The sequence below is a fragment of the Symphalangus syndactylus genome, chromosome 19, assembly GCF_028878055.3.
Source record: "Symphalangus syndactylus isolate Jambi chromosome 19, NHGRI_mSymSyn1-v2.1_pri, whole genome shotgun sequence".
Classification (NCBI taxonomy): domain Eukaryota; kingdom Metazoa; phylum Chordata; class Mammalia; order Primates; family Hylobatidae; genus Symphalangus; species Symphalangus syndactylus.
The window spans coordinates 65085692-65105864 of NC_072434.2; the positions used below are offsets into that span (position 1 = coordinate 65085692).

At 40.4% G+C, this 20173-nt stretch overlaps 1 protein-coding gene across 2 annotated transcripts in view; it reads right to left on the minus strand.

Moving 5' to 3' along the window:
* The window catches only part of EPRS1 (glutamyl-prolyl-tRNA synthetase 1), an 82200-nt gene that overhangs the window by 55047 nt on the left and 6980 nt on the right, over positions 1 to 20173 (minus strand). For both annotated transcript variants that reach the window (XM_055233686.2, XM_055233685.2), the window contains exons 3-8: positions 12031 to 12130; positions 10609 to 10765; positions 9525 to 9664; positions 7518 to 7612; positions 1992 to 2118; positions 1125 to 1317 (exon numbers count right to left, since the gene is read on the minus strand). In XM_055233686.2, the coding sequence (XP_055089661.1) occupies positions 1125 to 1317; positions 1992 to 2118; positions 7518 to 7612; positions 9525 to 9664; positions 10609 to 10765; positions 12031 to 12130 (812 nt within the window). The remainder of the gene's footprint in view (positions 1 to 1124; positions 1318 to 1991; positions 2119 to 7517; positions 7613 to 9524; positions 9665 to 10608; positions 10766 to 12030; positions 12131 to 20173) is intronic.

Genomic DNA, 20173 nt, shown 5'->3' on the forward strand with positions numbered 1-20173 from the left:
GAATGAAAATAGCCCAATTTAGAAGTTCAGCAGAGAAGTCATGAATAAGAAAGATATGCTCTTTAGTCAAGTGATATTTCAGAGACATAGGTTAATACTGAGCTTGTATTATGTATTATATTCACATTTACCCACATGCCAAAAGGAAGACTTGGGTGACAACATTATCATCAAACATTGTATTATAGAAAGGCTAAGTATTTAAAGTAAGAAAACTGTAAAATGTTGCAGAAGGAATCCTTCAAATGGAATGAATACAATGCAAAAGACTACACATAATAAGGGAGATACTAAGGGCATATTCATATGCGGTTGTGATGTTAATAAAATAACAAGAACATAAAGTTAGAGAAAGAAAAAAGATTTCTAAGACAAATGAGTCATACACCCAAATGTGTTTAAACTAGCAGCTTTTGCCGGATGTGGTGGCTCATGCCTGTAATCCCAGCACTTTGGGAGGCCAAGGCAGGCAGATCACAAGGTCAGGAGTTCGAGACCAGCCTGGCCAATATGGTGAAACCCTGTCTCTACTAAAAATACAAAAATTAGGCCAGGCGCGGTGGCTCACGCCTGCAATCCCAGAACTTTGGGAGGCAGAGGTGGGCGGATCACGAGGTCAGGAGATCAAGACCATCCCGGCTAACACAGTGAAACCCCATCTCTACTAAAAACACAAAAAATTAGCCGGGCGTGGTGGCGGGCACCTGTAGTCCCAGCTACTCGGGAGGCTGAGGCAGGAGAATGGCGTGAACCTGGGAGGAAGAGGTTGCAGTGAGCCGAGATCACACCACTGCACTCCAGCCTGGGTGACAGAGCAAGACTCCGTCTCAAAAATAAATAAATAAATACAAAAATTAGCAAGGTGTGGTGGCGTGCGCCTGTCGTCCCAGCTACTTGGGAGGCTGAGGCAGAAGAATCACTTGAACCCGGGAGGCGGAGGTTGCAGTGAGCCGAGATCACGCCATTGTGCTCCAACCCGGGCAACAGAGCGAGACTCCTTCTTTAAAAAAAAAAAAAAAAAGAAAAAAAAAAAAAACTAGCAGCTTTCACAAAAAAGAAATCACATTCTACTAAAGAAGCACAATATAAGAATATCAAGTAAAACATAAAACAATGTGCCTTACAGTTTTTTCTATGTTTAGATTCTATCCTCTGTTCACGTTCTGCTTTCATCTGTTCAGCAGGAGTATCATCCACATAAGCCTTCCCTTCTTGAATTAGCTTCTCTGCATACTTCATTATAGTTTCAAAATGATCCGAAGTATAAGTAAATTGATCTGGTTTGATATGCAACATTGCAACATCTTCCAAGATAACCTGTAATAACAAACCAAAATAACCATCAGTATATCTTTTGCATTTTTTCGTGCATTTTCAACCCTTGATACTGCATTTAGGCAAATGTAATAAAGACCATCAGTCTTATTTAGCCTGAAAATGGTTGTGGAAGTTACATGATATTAGATCAAAAAAGAAAAAAGAGATAGATACTCATTACATTAGCCTCCAAATTTCCAGCTGAGAAAGCTGATCTCACGATGGAGTTTTCCATTTACTTTGGAAAAGCTGGTCATTAGTGGGAGAACTGACAATCATTTGCCCTCTCTTTGAATACACTGCCATACTTCTGAATAAAGATAGAGGCTAGGAAACCTTCACATTTTCCAATACCTACTTAGTGTTTATTTCATTCATAAACTTAAGATTATATGACCAAAAAACCTGCCTCCAGTGACCATTTAATAAATTGGTATTATAGGAAAACATATCATTCAGGTAAATTCTATAACTGGGGAAAAGAAAAATGAATTTTAAGTTTTTTGGTATGGGAGCTTGACATTTCTTGGCTTAGGTCTCAGATATGAAATATATAGATAGGGAAAAAAGCAGCTATGAGAACAAAATTTATTTTCATACCATGAAGGTATTAGGTAATCCTGTAACTTTAATTCACTTTTCTGACAAAGGGTCATCACTACACTTTTAATTACCTTCTCAAAATCTTCCTTTTCTTTTTCAGGATTTGTGTCATCAAATCTCATGATCAGTTTCCCTTTAAAGTTAACCTGGTAGTGCTGGTTCAGAAGAGCAGCTTTTGCATGCCCAATGTGTAAGTAACTAAAACAAAAACATTTCACAAAGAAACTCATTAACATGTTTTAACTAAATACTTAAACTTAACCTTTTTGAGGAGATGAGAACTAAACAAAAGTCCTTCTAATTGGTACCCAAGTCATATTTTATTTTCTAACAAAAAGTACTGTGATAGAAAATCTGACCCTGACAGGAAAAAAAAAAAGACTATACCATACATAAAACAATTATAAGAAACAACTTCATATGTAAAATCTCACAGAGGGGACAAGGTATTTACAAACATTGCAACCTTAAGGAGACTCTCCTTTTTCTTTTTATCAAAAAGAATGATCATTTAAAGCAAAACTGCTTCAAAATTGTTTCCAACGCTACCTTCCAGTTTGTCTTTAATAAGACCTACTACTACTGAGAACTGGGTGCCCACCTATGCCACTGGAGAGAAGCTCTTCTGAGACTGTCACTGTGATGACTAAATGAAAAGAGCACATGACAATTAGTAAAAGCTGCTTCACTTCTCTAGGCTTTGGTTTTCTCAGATGCCAAAATAAAAGTTTTTTTTTTTTTTTTTTTGAGACGGAATCTCGCGCTGTCGCCCAGGCTGGAGTGCAGTGGCACGATCTCAGCTCACTGCAACCTCCACCTCCTGGGTTCAAGCGATTCTCCTGCCTCAGCCCCCCAAATAGCTGGGACTACAGGCACGCACCACCACGCCCAGCTAATTTTTGTATTTTTAGTAGAGACGGGGTTTCACCATGTTGGCCAGGATGGTCTCGATCTCTTGACTTCGTGATCCGCCTGCCTTGGCCTCCCAAAGTGCTGGGATTACACGTGTGAGCCACCGCACCCGGCCAAAAGATTATTCTTTAACTTTAATTTTTTAACTTTTATTTTAGGTTCAGGGGTACATGTGAAGGTTTGTTATATAGGTAAACTCATATCACAGAGATTAAAAATAAAAGAATTTTAGCTAAATAATCCCAAAGGTCTCATCAGCACCAACCCTCAATGAATCAGAATCTACAAAAACACTGTTCTGCTGTTCCTATGAGCAGCTGACAATTGTAAGGAAGAATACAGATCAGAGACACTGTTGATAATATCACACATCAACACCCTCCTATCAAGTACATGAGTAGAAGAAAATATGTTACACTACTATGTTGAAATACATTTGATTGGGCTGGAAACAAGGCATGAAGCAAGGAAGTTTAATCAGCTTTCACCAACTTGTATTAGTTTCAAATTATAATGATGGCAGCAGTGGTACAGTTTTTTTTGTTGTTGTTGTTGTTTTTTGAGACGGAGTCTCGCTCTGTCGCCCAGGCTGGAGTGCAGTGGCGTGATCTCAGCTTACTGCAACCTCCAACTCCCGGGTTCACACCATTCTCCTACCTCAGCCTCCCAAGTAGCTGATACTACAGGTGCCCGCCACCATCCCGGCTAATTTTTTGTATTTCTAGTAGAGATGGGGTTTCACTGTGTTAGCCAGGATGGTCTCAATCTCCTGACCTTGTGACCTGCCCGCCTCGGCCAGCAGTTGTACAGCTTTAAGACAGTTACCTGGTTTCCCACACAGGTTTGATCTCAGTTGATATCAATATGGGAGGGGGAAAAGTACAACCTCTTTTATGAATTTATACTATTTCAAATCAATCAAGTTTTAAAAAGTCATTAGCATCCCAGATCAATGATTCAACTTTAAGAAGAGCTTGGGCCGGGCACGGTGGCTCACGCCACCTGTAATCCCAGCACTTTGGGAGGCAGAGGCGGGCAGATCATGAGGTCAGGAGTTCAACACCAGCCTGGCCAACATGGTGAAAACCCGTCTCTACTAAAAATACAAAAATTGGCCGGGCACGGTGGCTCATGCCTGTAATCCCAGCACTTTGGGAGGCCGAGGCAGGCAGATCACAAGGTCAGGAGATCAAGACCGTCCTGGCTAATATGGTGAAACCCTGTCTCTACTAAAAAAAATACAAAAAAATTAGCCGAGAGTGGTGGCGGGCACCTGTAGTCTCAGCTACTCGGGAGGCTGAGGCAGGAGAATGGCGTGAACCCAGGAGGTGGAGCTTGCAGTGAGCCAAGATCGCGCCACTGCACTCCAGCCCGGGCGACAGAGCAAGACTCCGTCTCAAAAAAAAAAAAAAAAATTATCTGGGCGTGGTGGTGAGTGCCTGTAATCCCAGCTACTCAGGAGGCTGAGGCAGGAGAATCGCTTGAACCTGGGAGGTGGAGGTTGCAGTGAGCCAAGATCATGCCATTGCACTCCAGCCTGGACAACAGTGCGAGACTATGTCAAAAAAAAAAAAAAAAAAGAAGGTTTATATAGAAAGGCTAATGCAAACAAGTACAATGCAACATATTTAGGGCTATTCAAAACTTTATACATATAACAACGGGCTGTAGGCCGGGCACAGTAGCTCACACCTGTAATCCCAACACTTTGGGAGGCCAAGGCAGGCAGATCACCCGAGGTCGTGAGTTCAAGACCAGGCTGACCAACATGGTGGAACCCTGTCTCTACTAAAAATACAAAACATAAATTAATTAATTAATTAATTAATTAAATAAATAAAAATTTTTAAAAAGGGCTGTATGTGATATCCCAGACGAAATCTTAGATCAGAAAAGAGATACTAGGGAAAAACTAACAAAATCCCAAAAAAGGATGGAGTTTAATAACATATTAATATTCGTTCATTAGTAGTGACAAATGTACCATAACAATGTAAAATGTTAATGTTAGGAAAAACTGGGTGCAGGGCTGGCCAGGCGCGGTGGCTCACGCCTGTAATCCCAGCACTTTCGGAGGCCGAGGCGGGCGGATCACGAAGTCAGGAGATCGAGACCACGGCGAAACCCCGTCTCTACTAAAAAAAATACAAAAAAAATTAGCTGGGCGTGGTGGCGGGCGCCTGTAGTCCCAGCTACTCGGAGAGGCTGAGGCAGGAGAATGGCGTGAACCCAGGAGGCAGAGCTTGCAGTGAGCCGAGATCGCGCCACTGCACTCCAGCCTGGGCGACAGAGCGAGACTCCGTCCCAAAAAAAAAAAAAAAACTGGGTGCAGGGCACATGGGAACTTTCTGTACCATTTTTGCAACTTTGTGTAAATCTAAAACTATTCTAAAATTAAAAACTTATTAAAAATAAAACTAAATGAAGGGCCATAAGTTCCCAAGAAGAAAAATACTGTGATGTACTTTTAACTTGAGGGCGTTGCACCCAATAACATGTTATAACCATTGTCAAGAAAAGATTAACAATTAATACCTATTATTTTACAGTTAATGTGCTTGGCTTAAAATACAGAAATTAATTTAAGAAAGGTGATGAGATCAAAACATTATTTCAAAAATGTTATTTCTAAATCTGAAATAATGTGTGCAGGTCTAACAATTCCAAACCTCAAGAAAGCTAAGAGGACTATAAGTCACAAGACAACTAAAATCATCAGTTAAAGAGTGAATCTATATCAGAATCGCTAAAACACACACACACACACACACACACACACACACACACACAAAATAATCATGCTGCATGAGTTAGCACTGATGCTGAATTGGGCTTCTGCCACATTTAACAGATACATTTAGTATAATTTTTAATTATATGGATTCTAGAGCCAGATGGTAGAGGTTTGAGCTTGGCAAGTTACTACAACATATGAATCTGTTTCCGAAACCATTTGTAAAACAGAGGTAACAACAGTGCCTTCCTCAGAAGGCTGTTGGGATTAATAAGTTACTATAAGTAAAGCACGTAGTAGCACCTGTACATAATAGGTGTTATGTATATGTTAGCTAAGAATAAGAATAAAAGGCTAAGCCAAGCCTTCTAGCCTTTCATTTAAGACACAGAAAAGAAAAAATGAAAAAATAGTAATTAAAGAAAAACTCTTTAACAGTATAAGAAGAGATGATGAAAACTACGCATAGTAAGAAAAACTAAATACTGATTTATATCCATAACCCCAAAATTGTCTCATGAGCGTAGTCTCTGACATAATTTACAACAGGTAAATATATCTTATACTGTAAATATACAAACATGGGGAACTTACTATTCCAAGAAGTGACAGTGACACAAAATATGAAAAGATTTAAAAAAGACAAATGTTCAAGTGGCGCAGCTATAAATGGCCACTGCCAAAAAAAGGTGGCTTTTAGAGAATTAAGGTCACTATCCAACAGGACAATCATGACCTCTCATACCAAGTGCACAGTAGCAGAATACTAGACGGTAGGAACCCAAGATGTCTACAGATATTAAACCATGTAAGTTAAGTATCATTTATGACTGAATCCACTTAGTCAATTACCAATCAACCATTTAATGATCAAGTCTGTGAATTTTTCACAGTCATCACTTCTGTTTCAACTCCTTCTATCTACCCTTTATTTCACCTCCTGAATCAGCAAACAGAAAAGCAGAGGCAAAATGTGAAATTCTAAAAGTAATTTTACTGTTAATGATGCTTATGAAATAGTTTGTGAAGAACTATTAAATACATAGCTAAAAGAAAATTGTTTCTGTATCTTCCAGTTTCTACTGTGTACTATAGAAAGGTGAGAATTTCATTATGGTGATGGAATACAAAATCTGAAAAATTAAATTTGGAAATCTTAAATTTGGAAAAAATAATCACCTCAATTAGAAAACATGGCAGAACATTTTCCTAATGGTTAATTTTCTAAGTGAGGATAACTGCTTTAATAAGAGGTATTTTATTATATTAACATCATTGGAAGGACGCTGTTATAAAGCTTGTCCAGTATACTTCAAATAGGATGACAGGTGTGCAAAGACAAAGACTTCCTTCTCAGCCCTGGGGAATGGTGGGCAAGGCCTGCAGCAGCCCCAGCCTGGTGACCACCATACAGAACAGTCTTTTTCTCTAATGAGCTATTCAAATACTACTTTCCATGGGTACCAAGAGATAAAGTGGTTGGGAAACCTAACGGAAAGAAAGGAATAGGAGCAGGCTTTTCAGGACTCCCCTTCCTTTATTGGGGGGAAAAAAATAACTTAAAGACCAATGCTATTATAACTTCAACGGCTAATTAAAAGGACTGCTCAGGGTACAAATACAAATCCAATTAAATGAAAGCCCAAAAATCTAAAAATAAAAATGAAATTTAAGTTTTATTTTTGGATATTTTGTTAATTACATAATTAAAGTTCTGTCAGGATAAAATTAAAATGTTGTCTCTTTTACTAAGTTGACAAACTACAAATTAAATCAACATTAACTATTAATAACATAAAAACTATTCAGATGTTTAGAATTTTAACTCTCACAATTAAAATCTTATGTTCTTCTATATTATTAACCTATTAATACTTTAAGTATTTAATCACTGTTTTAAAGCTTTCCCACTAAATATATTCAATTATAAATGTGAGTTACATTTTCTTACCCACTAGCCTCTGGAGGAAATCTGACGGTAACCTTTCCCATCTCCGCACCTGGTAGCTCAACAAATTTCCCAACATCTTGCTTTTTCTCAGGTGCCTGAAAAACACAACCACCATCACAACAGAAAGTCTTATGGTTAAATGTCTAAGAACACACTCATTCAACAAATGTGCCAGGCACTACACACACTGGTTATGAAAAATACGACGACTAGAACATCGTCCCTACACTTGAGGGTGCAAAATCTGGTTAAGAATATAAATAAAACCAAATACCAGTAATAGAGATATGTTCAGGGTGCTGTTAGAGCACTCAGTTGAAATTAATCAGCAATATCTAGCTTTATCAGGAAAAGCTTAAAAGGAGTTAAGAACCAAGCTGGACCGCGAAGATAAGTAGAAATGTATCAGATGGGGTATATGGGATGCTGGGCACGGTGGTTCACACCTGTAATCCCAGCACTTTGGGAGGCCAAGGATGACAGATCACCTGAGGTCAGAAGTTTGAGACCAGACTGGCTAACATGGTGAAACCCTATCTCTACTAAAAGTACAAAAATTAGCTGGGCGTGGCAGCGTGCACCTGTAGTCCCAGCTACTCAGGAGGCTGAGGCAGGATAATCGCTTGAACCTGGGAGGCAGAGGCTGCAGTGAGCCGAGATCATGCCACTGCACTCCAGCCTGGGTGACAAGCAAAACTCTGTCTCAAAAAAAAAAAAAAAAAAGTATATGGGGTATTCATTCTAAGTAAATAAATAACAGAGTAGGTAAGGCACAAAGGCAGGAAAAAGTAGTGCAATGTCCATGAAAAGTTAGGAATGCATATTGGGTGGGTAGGGAAGGAAGCTGAAATAGATTAAGTCAAAAACACAGAGGACCTTTTAAGTTTGGCTTTTAAGTTTTAGGCAATGAGGAGTCAGTCCTCAGGGATAATAGGACCATGGATTTGTGTTTTCTAAAGTGATACCCTGAACTAGAGAAAGATGAGGCAAAAGGAAGTTTAGTTATGAGATTATAGTATTAAATCAAGCAAGGAAAAATTAGGCCTTAACAAAGTGCAACAGCACTGAAGATAGACAGAAAACAAATCTACACACGAGAAGTCATAACAGGACTCGTTGAGTAAATGTGAAAAACAGTGAAGGATGAGTAAAGATTTGTAGGCAAAACAACTGAGTGGACTGGGCAAAGATAGCCAAGTAGACAGTAGTTTTCAAATTTTACATTAGAAAACCTTAATTAAATCAAAACTTTACGACATATTCCTAAAGTGTAAAACAGATCAAAGTGGAGCAACTCTGGTTGAGAAAAGGAGCTTTTGTACTGTACATTATGTCACATTTTCCTACAGAATCAATGAAAAAGTGCTGCAGAATCCCAGGACTTGATGCTCAATGGTTCAAAAACCAGGAGATTCAGAAGAAAGAAAAAATTGCAAAGGTGTAAAATTATGAGATTTTATTTATATGGCGTTTGGATTGCCTAAGGGACATACACTGGATGATCAAAATCTTTAGCTATATAATTATAAAGATTAGGGCTTTATATAGATGAACAATTAAATGTGAAACCAAGACTTAAAAATGTCAGATTCTTGCAAGAAGATCCTTTTAAATTTATTAAAAGAAAATAAACTTTATGAGTAGGAATAATTGTCTTTTCAGACCTAGTGCCTCAGACAGACTGAAATGTCATTGTTTTTTTTTTTGAGATGGAGTCTCGCTCTGTTGCCCAGGCTGGAGTGCAGTGGCGCGATCCCGGCTCCCTGCAAGCTCCGCCTCCCAGGTTCACACCATTCTCCTGCCTCAGCCTCCCGAGTAGCTGGGACTACAGGCACCCACCATCACTCCCGGCTAATTTTTTTTTTTTTGGTATATTTTCAGTAGAGATGGAGTTTCACCGTGTTATTCAGGATGGTCTCAATCTCCTAACCTTGTGATCCGCCTGCCTCGGTCTCCCAAAGTGTGTTTTTTTTGTTTTTTTTTTTTAAGAAAGAAAAAAAGGCTTACCACTCGAGCTTTGGTTGTTGAAACATCCCACTTGGTACCTACTGACTGGAAGGCCTGCTGGGCTTCAAGAAAGCCAAACCAACGTTTTACATGAACTGGAGCTTTCTTCTGTTTCAACTGTTCTTGCCAGGCAGCATTTCCTATGAGCAAAGATAATTTTAAACTATTCAATAAATCTGCAGCTTCAAAACCAAAGTTCCAGTTGTGACTAATTGAAGTAAATGAGATGGCTTAAAGTTGTGCTTCTAAAGAAAATGAAATTTTAAATATCTGGATATACATTGAACCATGGGTTCCATAACCGTAGATACAACGGACTGAAGATGAAAAATACGCAAAGCTGGGCGTGCTGGTTGCTTGGGACCTGGTGAAGGTGGATGATTACAAAGGGCATGAGGAAATTTTGGGGGTGGTGGATATATTTATTATCTTGATTGTAACCATAGTTCCACAGCTGTGTGTGTGTGTGTGTGTGTGTGTGTGTGTGTGTATACACACATATGTCAAAATTTATCAAATTATACATTTTTAAATAAGTGTGATTTTCTGTATATCAATTATACCTCAAGAAAGTTGTTTTTGAAAAAACTGGCTTTCCAAGTTGGAAAAAGCATATTCTTACTTGTTGCAAACTAGTTGTAGAAGAGGGAAGTGACCTCCAAGAAAAACCACAACTCCACATCATCCCACTACTCCCTAACCTCCCAATCACGCACTCACTGAGCAATAATGGCTTTTTTCAAGTCAGAGACAAGTGTCTGGAGTAAAATAATAACTGAAGTAGGAGAGGTGCTAACATAAATGGGATGGGGACTTCTTTATCAGAAATAAGATCAGCTCCAAAGGCAAGAAGGAAGTTGGGGTTGTGAGACAGACGACGGCAGAAAAAGACAGGGAATTCCTGTAGCTGGATAGGAATAAAACAGCCAGGGAGGTCATTCCTCTGTAATAAAGTCCTAAGTTACTATCTAAACATATATACACACACACATATACATACATGCATACACACAGAAATATGTATAATTCTTATCCAGCAAAATATTAAACAATTAAAACAGAGGATTACAAGAATTATTGATACCTTTTAGGGTGGCCCAAACACATAAATCTGCTAAACTCAAGGAGTTTCCAACTAAGTATGTTCTCAGAGACAGGCAATGATTGAGTTCATTAATTGCAGAAGTAAAGGAATCACATGAAGATAATTTTGTAGCACTGAACTCCAACCAGTGATCAATCTGTCAACATAAAAGATAGAAAAGAAATGCACTCCAACATTTCAACTTATAAAAAGAAAGACCATAAAAAAATTCTAGTTAACTAGAGCAACAGTACACTCTTACTATGCTTTTCCTTTCTCAAATTATACAATTTATCATTATGTGGACTAAATTCTGATTGCCTAAAATCTAAAATGGAGCTTAAATAAATGCCACATTTATTTTGCTATGCTTTCTGCTTTTTTTTTTTTTTTTTACAGGAGTGTGGTGGGGCACTTCAGGAAAGAACAGGAAGATAAGAATTTGAGAATTGGTGGCAGAAATAAGTAACCAACCTGAATGAACTGAAGGGATGGTACCTAGCCAAACAGATTCATTTACTTGAAAAACTTAGAAGTTAGTACTTAGAAACCATTCTGTGTACTTTGAATTTTATGAAATTTAGGAAGGTTAGAGCAGAATACAAACAGGAAAAAAGGCAGCATCTAAAAAGCAGTACTGTCATCTACTGCATAATGACATTTCAGTCAATGACAGACTGCATATATGACAATGGTCCCATAAGGTTATAGTTTTATCTGTGTTGTCTATGTTTAGATACACAAATACGTATTGTGTTACAATTGCCTACTGTATTGAGTATTGTAACTTGCCAGTATAGGTCTGTAGTCTAGAAGGAATAGGCTACACTGTATAGCCTAGGTGTGTAGTAGGCTATCCCATTTAGGTTTTTGTAGGTACACTCTATGATGGTGATAGAATGATGAAACTGCCTAATAACACATTTCTCAGAACGCATCCCATTGTTAAGAGGCACGTGATTGTATCAAAATTTAATTTACTACTAATATAATTAATTAAACAAGGCATACACTTAGAAAGAAAAGAAAATGGGATCCAAACTATGCGTGTTACCCTGGTCAAACTCCTTAACTTTTCTAGGCCTGCTGCCTTATCCGTAAAGTAAGAAAGTTGGATGAGATGATCTATACAGCCCCATCTGGCTATGAACTGCTAGGAATCTGTGAAGGCAAAGATGGCACTAAATGCCCCAAAAGAACAGCTGGTAGGGGATTAAACGTTCAAACTTAGGAATTACAAAAAAAGAATTTTTTTGTGACAACAAAAACAAGATGAGCATTCTGTACCTTGGTCTATATAATTAACACTCTATTAATATCCTTAAGTGGAATAGTTCATAAGCCAACAATAAATGATGAGGTTCCCATAAAAAAAACAGAAGCATAAGACAAAACACACACAACAAAATGTTCATTGCTTACCTCAGTATGTTCCATCAGATTAGAGCCATATAACCCAGCTGTAGTTGCAACTCTAGCCAAGTAGCGAAGTATAGAATTCACATCTGTGAATATCACATTTCTAGAATATAAGCACGAGATAAAATATTACTGTCACTCTAGCAAATCAGTAAGTCATGAGACTTACGAAGAAATGTAAAAATGGAAACTTTATTATATTTACCATGTATTTTCTACTATACTAAAAAAACAGATCTGCTAATTTGTTTGTTTGTTTCAGATGGAGTTTCGCTCTTGTTGCCCAAGCTGGACTGCAATGGTGTGATCTCAGTTCACTGTAACCTCTGCCTCCAGGGTTCAAGCAATTCTCCTGCCTCAGCCTCCAAAGTAGCTGTGATTATAGGTGCCTGGCACCACGACAGGCTAATTTTTTGTATTTTTAGTTGAGACAGGGTTTCACAATGTTAGCCAGGCTGGTCTTGAGCTCCTGACCTCAGGTGATCCACCTGCCTCAGCCTCCCAAAGTGCTGGGATTACAGGCATGAGCCACCGCGCCCGGTCTGCTAATTTGTTCTTTACATGTCTATTCAGAGGTGCAAATACGAAAATATAACTGGGATATTGAGAATAACAGTGATTTAAAATAAATCAAGGCTGGCCAGGCATGGTGACTCACACCTGTAATCCCAGCACTTTGGGAGGCCAAGACGGGCAGATCACTTGAGGTCAGGAGTTTGAGACCAGCCTGGCTAATGGTGAAACCCCGTCTCTACTAAAAACACAAAAATTAGCCAGGCATAGTGGCATGCACCTGTACTCCCAGCTACTCAGAAGGCTGAGGCACAAGAATCGCTTGAACTCACAGTAAGCTGAGATCACACCACTGCACTTCAGCCTGGGTGACAGGGAGAGACCCTGTCTCAAAATAAATAAATAAATAAAATAAATCAAGGCAAAGGAGCCAAGAATATATTGCTAATAAAAAGGCTAAGAAGGCAGATCAAACCTCATCCAAACCCATCACAGGCCAGGTGTGGTGGCTCATGCTGGTAATCCCAGCACTTTGGGAGGCTGAGGCGGATAGATCACTTGAGGTCAGGAGCTTGAGACCAGCCTGGCCAACATGGTGAAACCCCATCTCTTCTACAAATATAAAAATTAGCCGGCTGTGGTGGTGGGCACTTGTAATCCCAGCTACTCAGGAGGCTGAGGCAGGAGAATTGCTTGAACCCGGGAAGTGGAGGTTGCAGTGAGCCAAGATCGCGCCACGGCACTCTAGCCTGGGCAGTGGAGCAAGACTCCATCTCACAACAAAAAACAAAAAACCACACACTGTTGGTGGAGTGTAAATTAGTCAAACCACTGTAAAAAGCAGTATGGCGTTTTCTCAAAGAGCTAAAAACAGAACTACGATTCAACCCAGCAATCCCATTACTGGCTATACACTCAGAGGAATATAGTTCATTCTACCATAAAGACACATGCATGGAAATGTTCACTGCAGCACTACTCACAATAACAAAGACACGGAATCAACCTAAATGCCCATCAGTGACAGACTGGATAAAGAAAATGTGGTAAATATACACCATGGAATACTATGCAGCCATTAAAAAAAACAAGATCATGTCTTTTGCAGGAACATGGATGGCACTGGAGGCCATTATATTTAGCAAACTGACACAAGAACAGAAAACCAAATACTGCATGTTCTCACTTATAAGTGGGAGCTTAATGATGAGAACACATGAACACAAAAAAGGGAACAAAAGACACTGGGGCTTGAGAGTGGATGTTGGGAGGAGGGAGAAGAGCAGAAAAAATAACTTGGATGGCTTAGTACCTAGGTGACAAAATAGTATGTACAACAAACCCCATGACACAAGTTTACCTACATAACAAACCTGCACATGTACCACTGAATCTAAAATACAAATTCTTAAAAGAATAAATTTATTTTTAGCAATGAAACAAAAATACTGCAATCATAAAACAACAGGATACTAAAAAAAGAGTATCCAGAATGTAAAAAAACAGAACACTCAGATACTAAAAATATAATAGCCAAAATTAAAAACCTCAATAGAAAAATGGGATAATACAGTTGAGAAACTTTCCAGAAAGCAAAGGAAAAAAAAAAATGGGCCAGGTATGTTGGCACACACCTGTAGTCCCAACTACTCAGGGGGCTGAAGCAGGTGTATCGCTAAGCCCAGGAGTTGGATGCTGTAGTGTGCTATAATTGCACCTGTAACTATCCATTGCACTCCAGCCTGGACAGCACACTGAGACCTCCATCTCTAAAAATAAAAATAAAGAGGCTGGGCACGGTGGCTCATGCCTGTGATCCCAGCACTTTGGGAGGCTGAGGTGGGTGGATCACCTGAGGTTAGGAGTTCCAGACCAGCCTGGACAACATCGTGAAATCCCATCTCTACTAAAAATACAAAAATTAGCCAGGCATGGTGGCGCATGCCTGTAATCCGAGCTACTTGGGGGCTGAGGCAGGAGAATCGCTTGAACCTGGGAGGCGGAGGTTGCAGTGAGCCTGGATTGTGCCACTGCACTCCAGCCTGGGCAACAGAGCAAGACTCCGTCTCAAAAAAAAAAAAAAAAATAGAGAGAGATGGAAAATGGAGGTGACAACTTAGAAAAATAAAAGGACTAATCCCAACATTCACATAAAGAACAGAAAATAGAGAGAAAAACATTTTTCAAAGAAAAAATGTTTTCAATTTCCAAAAGCAGGATTTCCAAGTTTCCATAATGAAAGAGGCAACCAAATGCCCAGCAGAACCGATGAAAAATAGACCCAAACTAAAGCATATTATTGTAAAATTTGAGAATACTGACTCCTAAGGGAAGATTCCTCCAAACTTCCTGAAGTCACATAGAAAAGTTCAGAAATCAGAAAGTTTCAAAGAAAATTACAAAGCAAACAAACACCAATTATTCCATGGAAAACTAATAGTTTTACATGAAAAGCAATTATACTATGTGGCTCAGCAGTAAATAAAACTTACACGGCCATTATGTAAATACAGAATGGTAATCAAATGACAATTATGGTACAACTACACTGGGAGAAAGGGGGCGGTATAGAGCAGAAGTTCATGAGTATGGGGTGACTGTGTGTATGTAGTGGCAACAGGGATTAAGTGTTTCAGCTTTATCTTTTTTTTTTTTTTTGAGATGGAGTTTCACTATTGTTGCCCAGGCTAGAGTGCAATGGCACAATCTCAGCTCACTGCAACCTCCACCTCCCGGGTTCAAGCGATTCTCCTGCCTCAGCCTCCTGAGTAGCTGGGATTACAGGCATGCACCACCATGCCCAGCAAGTTTTGTATTTTTAGTAGAGATGGGGTTTCTCCATGTTGGTCAGGCTGGTCTCGAACTCCTGACCTCAGGTGATCTGTCCGCCTTGGCCTCCCAAAGTGCTGGAATTAAAGGCGTGAGCCACCACGCCCAGCTCAGTTTATCTTTTTTTTTTTTTTTTTCTTTTTGAGACAGGGTCTCCCTCTGTCATCCATGCTGGAGTGCAGTGGTGCGATCCTGGCTCTACTGCAACCTCCGTCTCCTGGGCTCAGGTGATCGTCCTGCCTCAGCCTCCAAGTAGCTGGGAGTACGCCCAGCTAATTTTTGCTTTTTTTTTATAGAGACAGGATTTTACTATGTTGCCCAGGCTGGTCTCAAACTGTTGAGCTCAAGCAATCCACTCGCCTCGGCCTTCCAAAGTGCTAGGATTACAGGCTTCAGCCACTGTGCCCGGCCCAGCTTTCTCTTTCTTAGTGGAAAGATATTGTCTAAAACTGGAAAAATAAGGAGAAACAATACTAGAATGTTAAAGACAGAAGTCAATACAAAAGAATCAGCTCAAAAGAGTTGAAATGTTTGTTCCTACAGAGGGAAAAATAGAAGATGGAAGGTGAATGACTGGTGCTTTTACTAAAATACTTACAGCACTATGCCACTAAAGTATTTGCATATGTAGCTTTGGTTTTTTTGTTTTATTTTTTAGAGATGGAGTTCTCCCTCTATCACTCAGGCTGGAGTACAGGGCACAGTACTCCAATCCCAATTACACCTGGGATTACAGGTGTGAGTCACGAAGCCCAGCCATAGCTTTGATTTAAAAAAAAAAAAAAAAAAAAAAATTTAATGAGGCTGGGCGTGGTGGCTCACACCTATACTCCCAGCACTTTGGAAGGCTGAGGCAGGAGGATCACTTTAAGCCAGGAGTTCAAGACCAGCCTAGGCAACATAGGGCAACCCTGTCCCTACAAAAAATTTTTTAAACATTAGCCGAGTGTAGTAGTGCATGTCTGTAGTCCCAGCTACTCGGGAGGCTGTGGCAGGAGGATCGCTTAAACCCACGGGTTTAAGTATGCAGTGAGTAGTGAGCCATGATTGTGCCACTGCACTCCAGTCTGAGCAACAGAAAAAGATCCTATCTCATCAAAACTCCCCAGAACTTTGGGAAGCCAAGGCAGGAGGACTGCTTGATGCCAGGAGTCTGAGACCAGCGTGGGAAACAAAGTGAGATCCTATCTCTACAAAATATTTCAAAAATCAGTCAGTTGTGGTGGCACATACCTATGGTCCCAGGTACTCAGGAGGCTGAGGCAGGGGGATAACTTGAGCCCAGGAGCTCAAGGCTGCAGTGAGCTATGATAACACCACTGCACTCCAGCCTAGGCGACAGAGTGAGACTCCATCTCTAAAAAAAATAAATATCAGCCACATCAAAAACTTTTAATAAAAAAAACAGACTAGGTCCAGGTACAATGGCTTATGCCTGTAATGCCAGCACTTTGCAAGGGCAAGATGGGAGGATAGCTTGAGGTCAGGAGATCAAGACCAGACTAAAAAATAACGCAAGACCCTGTCTCTCAAAATTAGCTTGGCATGGTGGTACAGACCTATAGTCCAGCTACTTGGGAAGCTGAGGCAGGAGGATGGCTTGATCCCAGGAGTTTAAGGCAACAGTGAGCCATAATCGTGCCACTGCACTCCAGCCTGGGTCACAGAGCAAGACTCTATTTCTAAAAAAAAAAAAAAATTTTTAATAGACTAGTTTTGTCACGACATTTAAATAACATGATCAAGGCCGGGCACAGTGGCTCACGCCTGTAATCCCAGCACTTTGGGAGGCCGAGGTGGGCGGATCACCTGAGGTCAGGAGTTCAAGACCAGTCTGACCAACACGGTGAAACCCCGAATCTACTGAAAATACAAAAATCAGCCAGGCATGGTGGCGGGTGCCTGTAATCCCAGCTACTCAGGAGGCTGAGGCAGGAGAATCACTTGAACCCAGGAGGCAGAGGTTGCAGTGAGCAGAGATCGCACCATTGCACTCCAGCCTGGGCAACAAAAGCAAAACGCCGTCTTAAACAAATAAATAAATAAATAAATAAAATAAGTGATCAAATATGATATTTGGAACCTTGTAGAAAGACATTAATTTTGAACACATACAAAGTTTACCTTTGCGGCTGGGTGCGGTGGCTCATGCCTATAATCCCAGTATTTTGGGAGGCCGAAGTGGCTGGATCGCTTGAGCCCAGGAGGTAAACACCAGCCTAGGCAACATGGCGAAATCCCATCTCTACAAAAATACAAAAATTCGCTGGCATAGTGGCATGTGTCTGTAGTCCCAGCTACTTTGGGGCCAGGTTGGAGGGGAGGGGGCACTGAGGCAGGGGAATCGTTTGAGCCCAGGAAATCAAGGCTGCAGTGAGGACTGAGAGGGCAAGAGGCACACAGAACATTTAGGTTAGTACTCTGAGAATGCAATTACAGATTAATTTCCTTTACTCATATTATGCACAGTCACCTTTGTGATTATCACTACAAACAGTTTATAAATTTTGTGACCAGCCAACAGTAAGACTAAGTCTGGCAAAGACAAATTAGTGGCTTTCAATTGAAATATGTACCTATTATTAACAGAAGCCAAGCATTTCAGTAATGACTATTTTTCTGTCTTGAGGCAGTACTTTTATTAAGGCAAGAATCATTAGATTTATTCATTAAAGTTAACTTACAACACTAGCCTAATTCCAATCACTGCAGGTAGAAGAAAGTAACATCACTATAGATACTACATAAATAACATCTGGCTTTTAAAAGCAACATATTTGAACTAGTGACATTTTATGTATTACAACTCTTAATAAAACTATACCATATTCAATTATTTTTAGTCAACAAAGAATTATAAAGCATCAGGATAAAGAGTGGTAGAGAACGGAAATCCTCCTCTTGCATTCTTTTCATTTTCCTTTTGAGGCTCAACAAGGGGGACTGCAGTTCTCCAAGTCAAGAAGCTGCATGGCACCTCTTTCAAACCTATTTCTAAGATTTTTTCATGAGAAAATGACACCAAGCTGGTAATACTCTTATTGTGTATATTTTATCCCTTCCCCAATACAAGTATTTCTTATATCAGTTTATTAGGGACCTTTAACATTGTGTTTAAACATTTCAAAATCTGCATCCTGCTTGAAAACATATCCTTGAGCCGGGCGCAGTGGCTCACGCCTGTAATCCCAGCACTTTGGGAGGCTGAGGCGGGTGGATCACGAGGTCAGGAGATCGAGACCACGGTGAAACCCCGTCTCTACTAAAAATACAAAAAAAAAATTAGCCGGGCGTGGTGGCGGGCGCCTGTAGTCCCAGCTACTCGGAGAGGCTGAGGCAGGAGAATGGCGTGAACCCGGGAGGCGGAGCTTGCAGTGAGCCGAGATTGCGCCACTGCACTCCAGCCTGGGTGACAGAGCAAGACTCCGTCTCAAAAAAAAAACATATCCTTGAAACCCTCTTTCAATCTGGTCCAGATTCTTCTATCTGGCAAAGTTTTTTGAGTTTTTTTTTTTTTTGAGACAGAATCTTGCTCTGTTGCCCAGGTTGAAGTGCAGTGGCACAATCTCAACTCACTGCAATGTACGCCCACCAGGTTCAAGCTATTCTCCTGCCTCAGCCTCCTGAGTAGCTGGGACTACAGGCACACGCCACCACGCCCGGATAATTTTTTTTGTATTTTTAGTACAAACGAGGTTTCACCAAGTTGGCCAGGCTGGTCTCGGACTCCTGACGTCAAGTGATCCACCCACCTTGGCCTCCCAAAGTGTTGATATTACAGGCATGAGCCACCGCGCCTGGCCACATACCCTGTTTCATAGGGGAACAGAAAGATAGGGAATGTAGATAATTCTTTTGAGCGAAAGTAAACCATCAGAATAAATGGACCAGGAAGTGGGCGCAGGGAGGTGAGAGAGCAACACTAAAGGAAGATAAGAAACAGAGCGGCACAGGAACAAAGACTGTCTTATTACAGGGATAAAGTCACCTAGGTAATATCTTGAAGCTGCCCTCAGAAGAGCAGGTGAAATCTGTCTGAGCTGGGATTGACCGATCTTTCCAGATTATTTGATGAGATCCCCAAGGAGGGGACTTAAGTCAACTGCATTTCTTTTGGAAAGATGCTTTCTTGGCCAGATGAGGAAATTCTAGAAAGTCCCTCTCTACACGATGGGGGAGGTGGGCATGGAGGGTTGTGAAAGGAAACAAGGTTAGAGGTACCCTGATTCTGAGGTAGTTTCTAAGGCCTCTCAGCATGTCAAAGCGCCAGTCTTTGGGGTATTGCTTTTTGAGGCAACATTCCCGTGTCTGAAACTTCCGTAGAAGTTTCAGTTAAAAGCTGAGTTGGTGGTTGTACAGGAAAAAATCAATAGCTGGGCGCCAAAGGATCCCATTAAACCAGTCACTCATTTCTGGGAATAGGCCAGTCCAATTAAATAACTGTGCCTCATTTCAGGAGCTGGTGTTGCAGATGGGCTCTCGAAGCTGGACCTCTAGTTCCTTTTAAACAGATTACATGGGGAATCAGTTTGCTGAAAAATTTAAGACTCTAGATTCAATTCTTTCAGAATAAAGAAAAAAGAAAAGTATACTTCTTTCTAGGGACAATCTACCTAATTAGTAAGTAAAATAAGCATACAACATTTAATGCTGAATTTTTTTTTTTTTTTTTTTTTTTTTTTTTTTTTGAGACAGAGTCTAACTCTGTCACCCAGGCTGGAGTGCCGTGGCACGTTCTCGGCTTACTGCAACCTCCGCCTCCTGGGTTCAAGCAATTCTCCTGCCTCAGCCTCCCAGGTAGCTG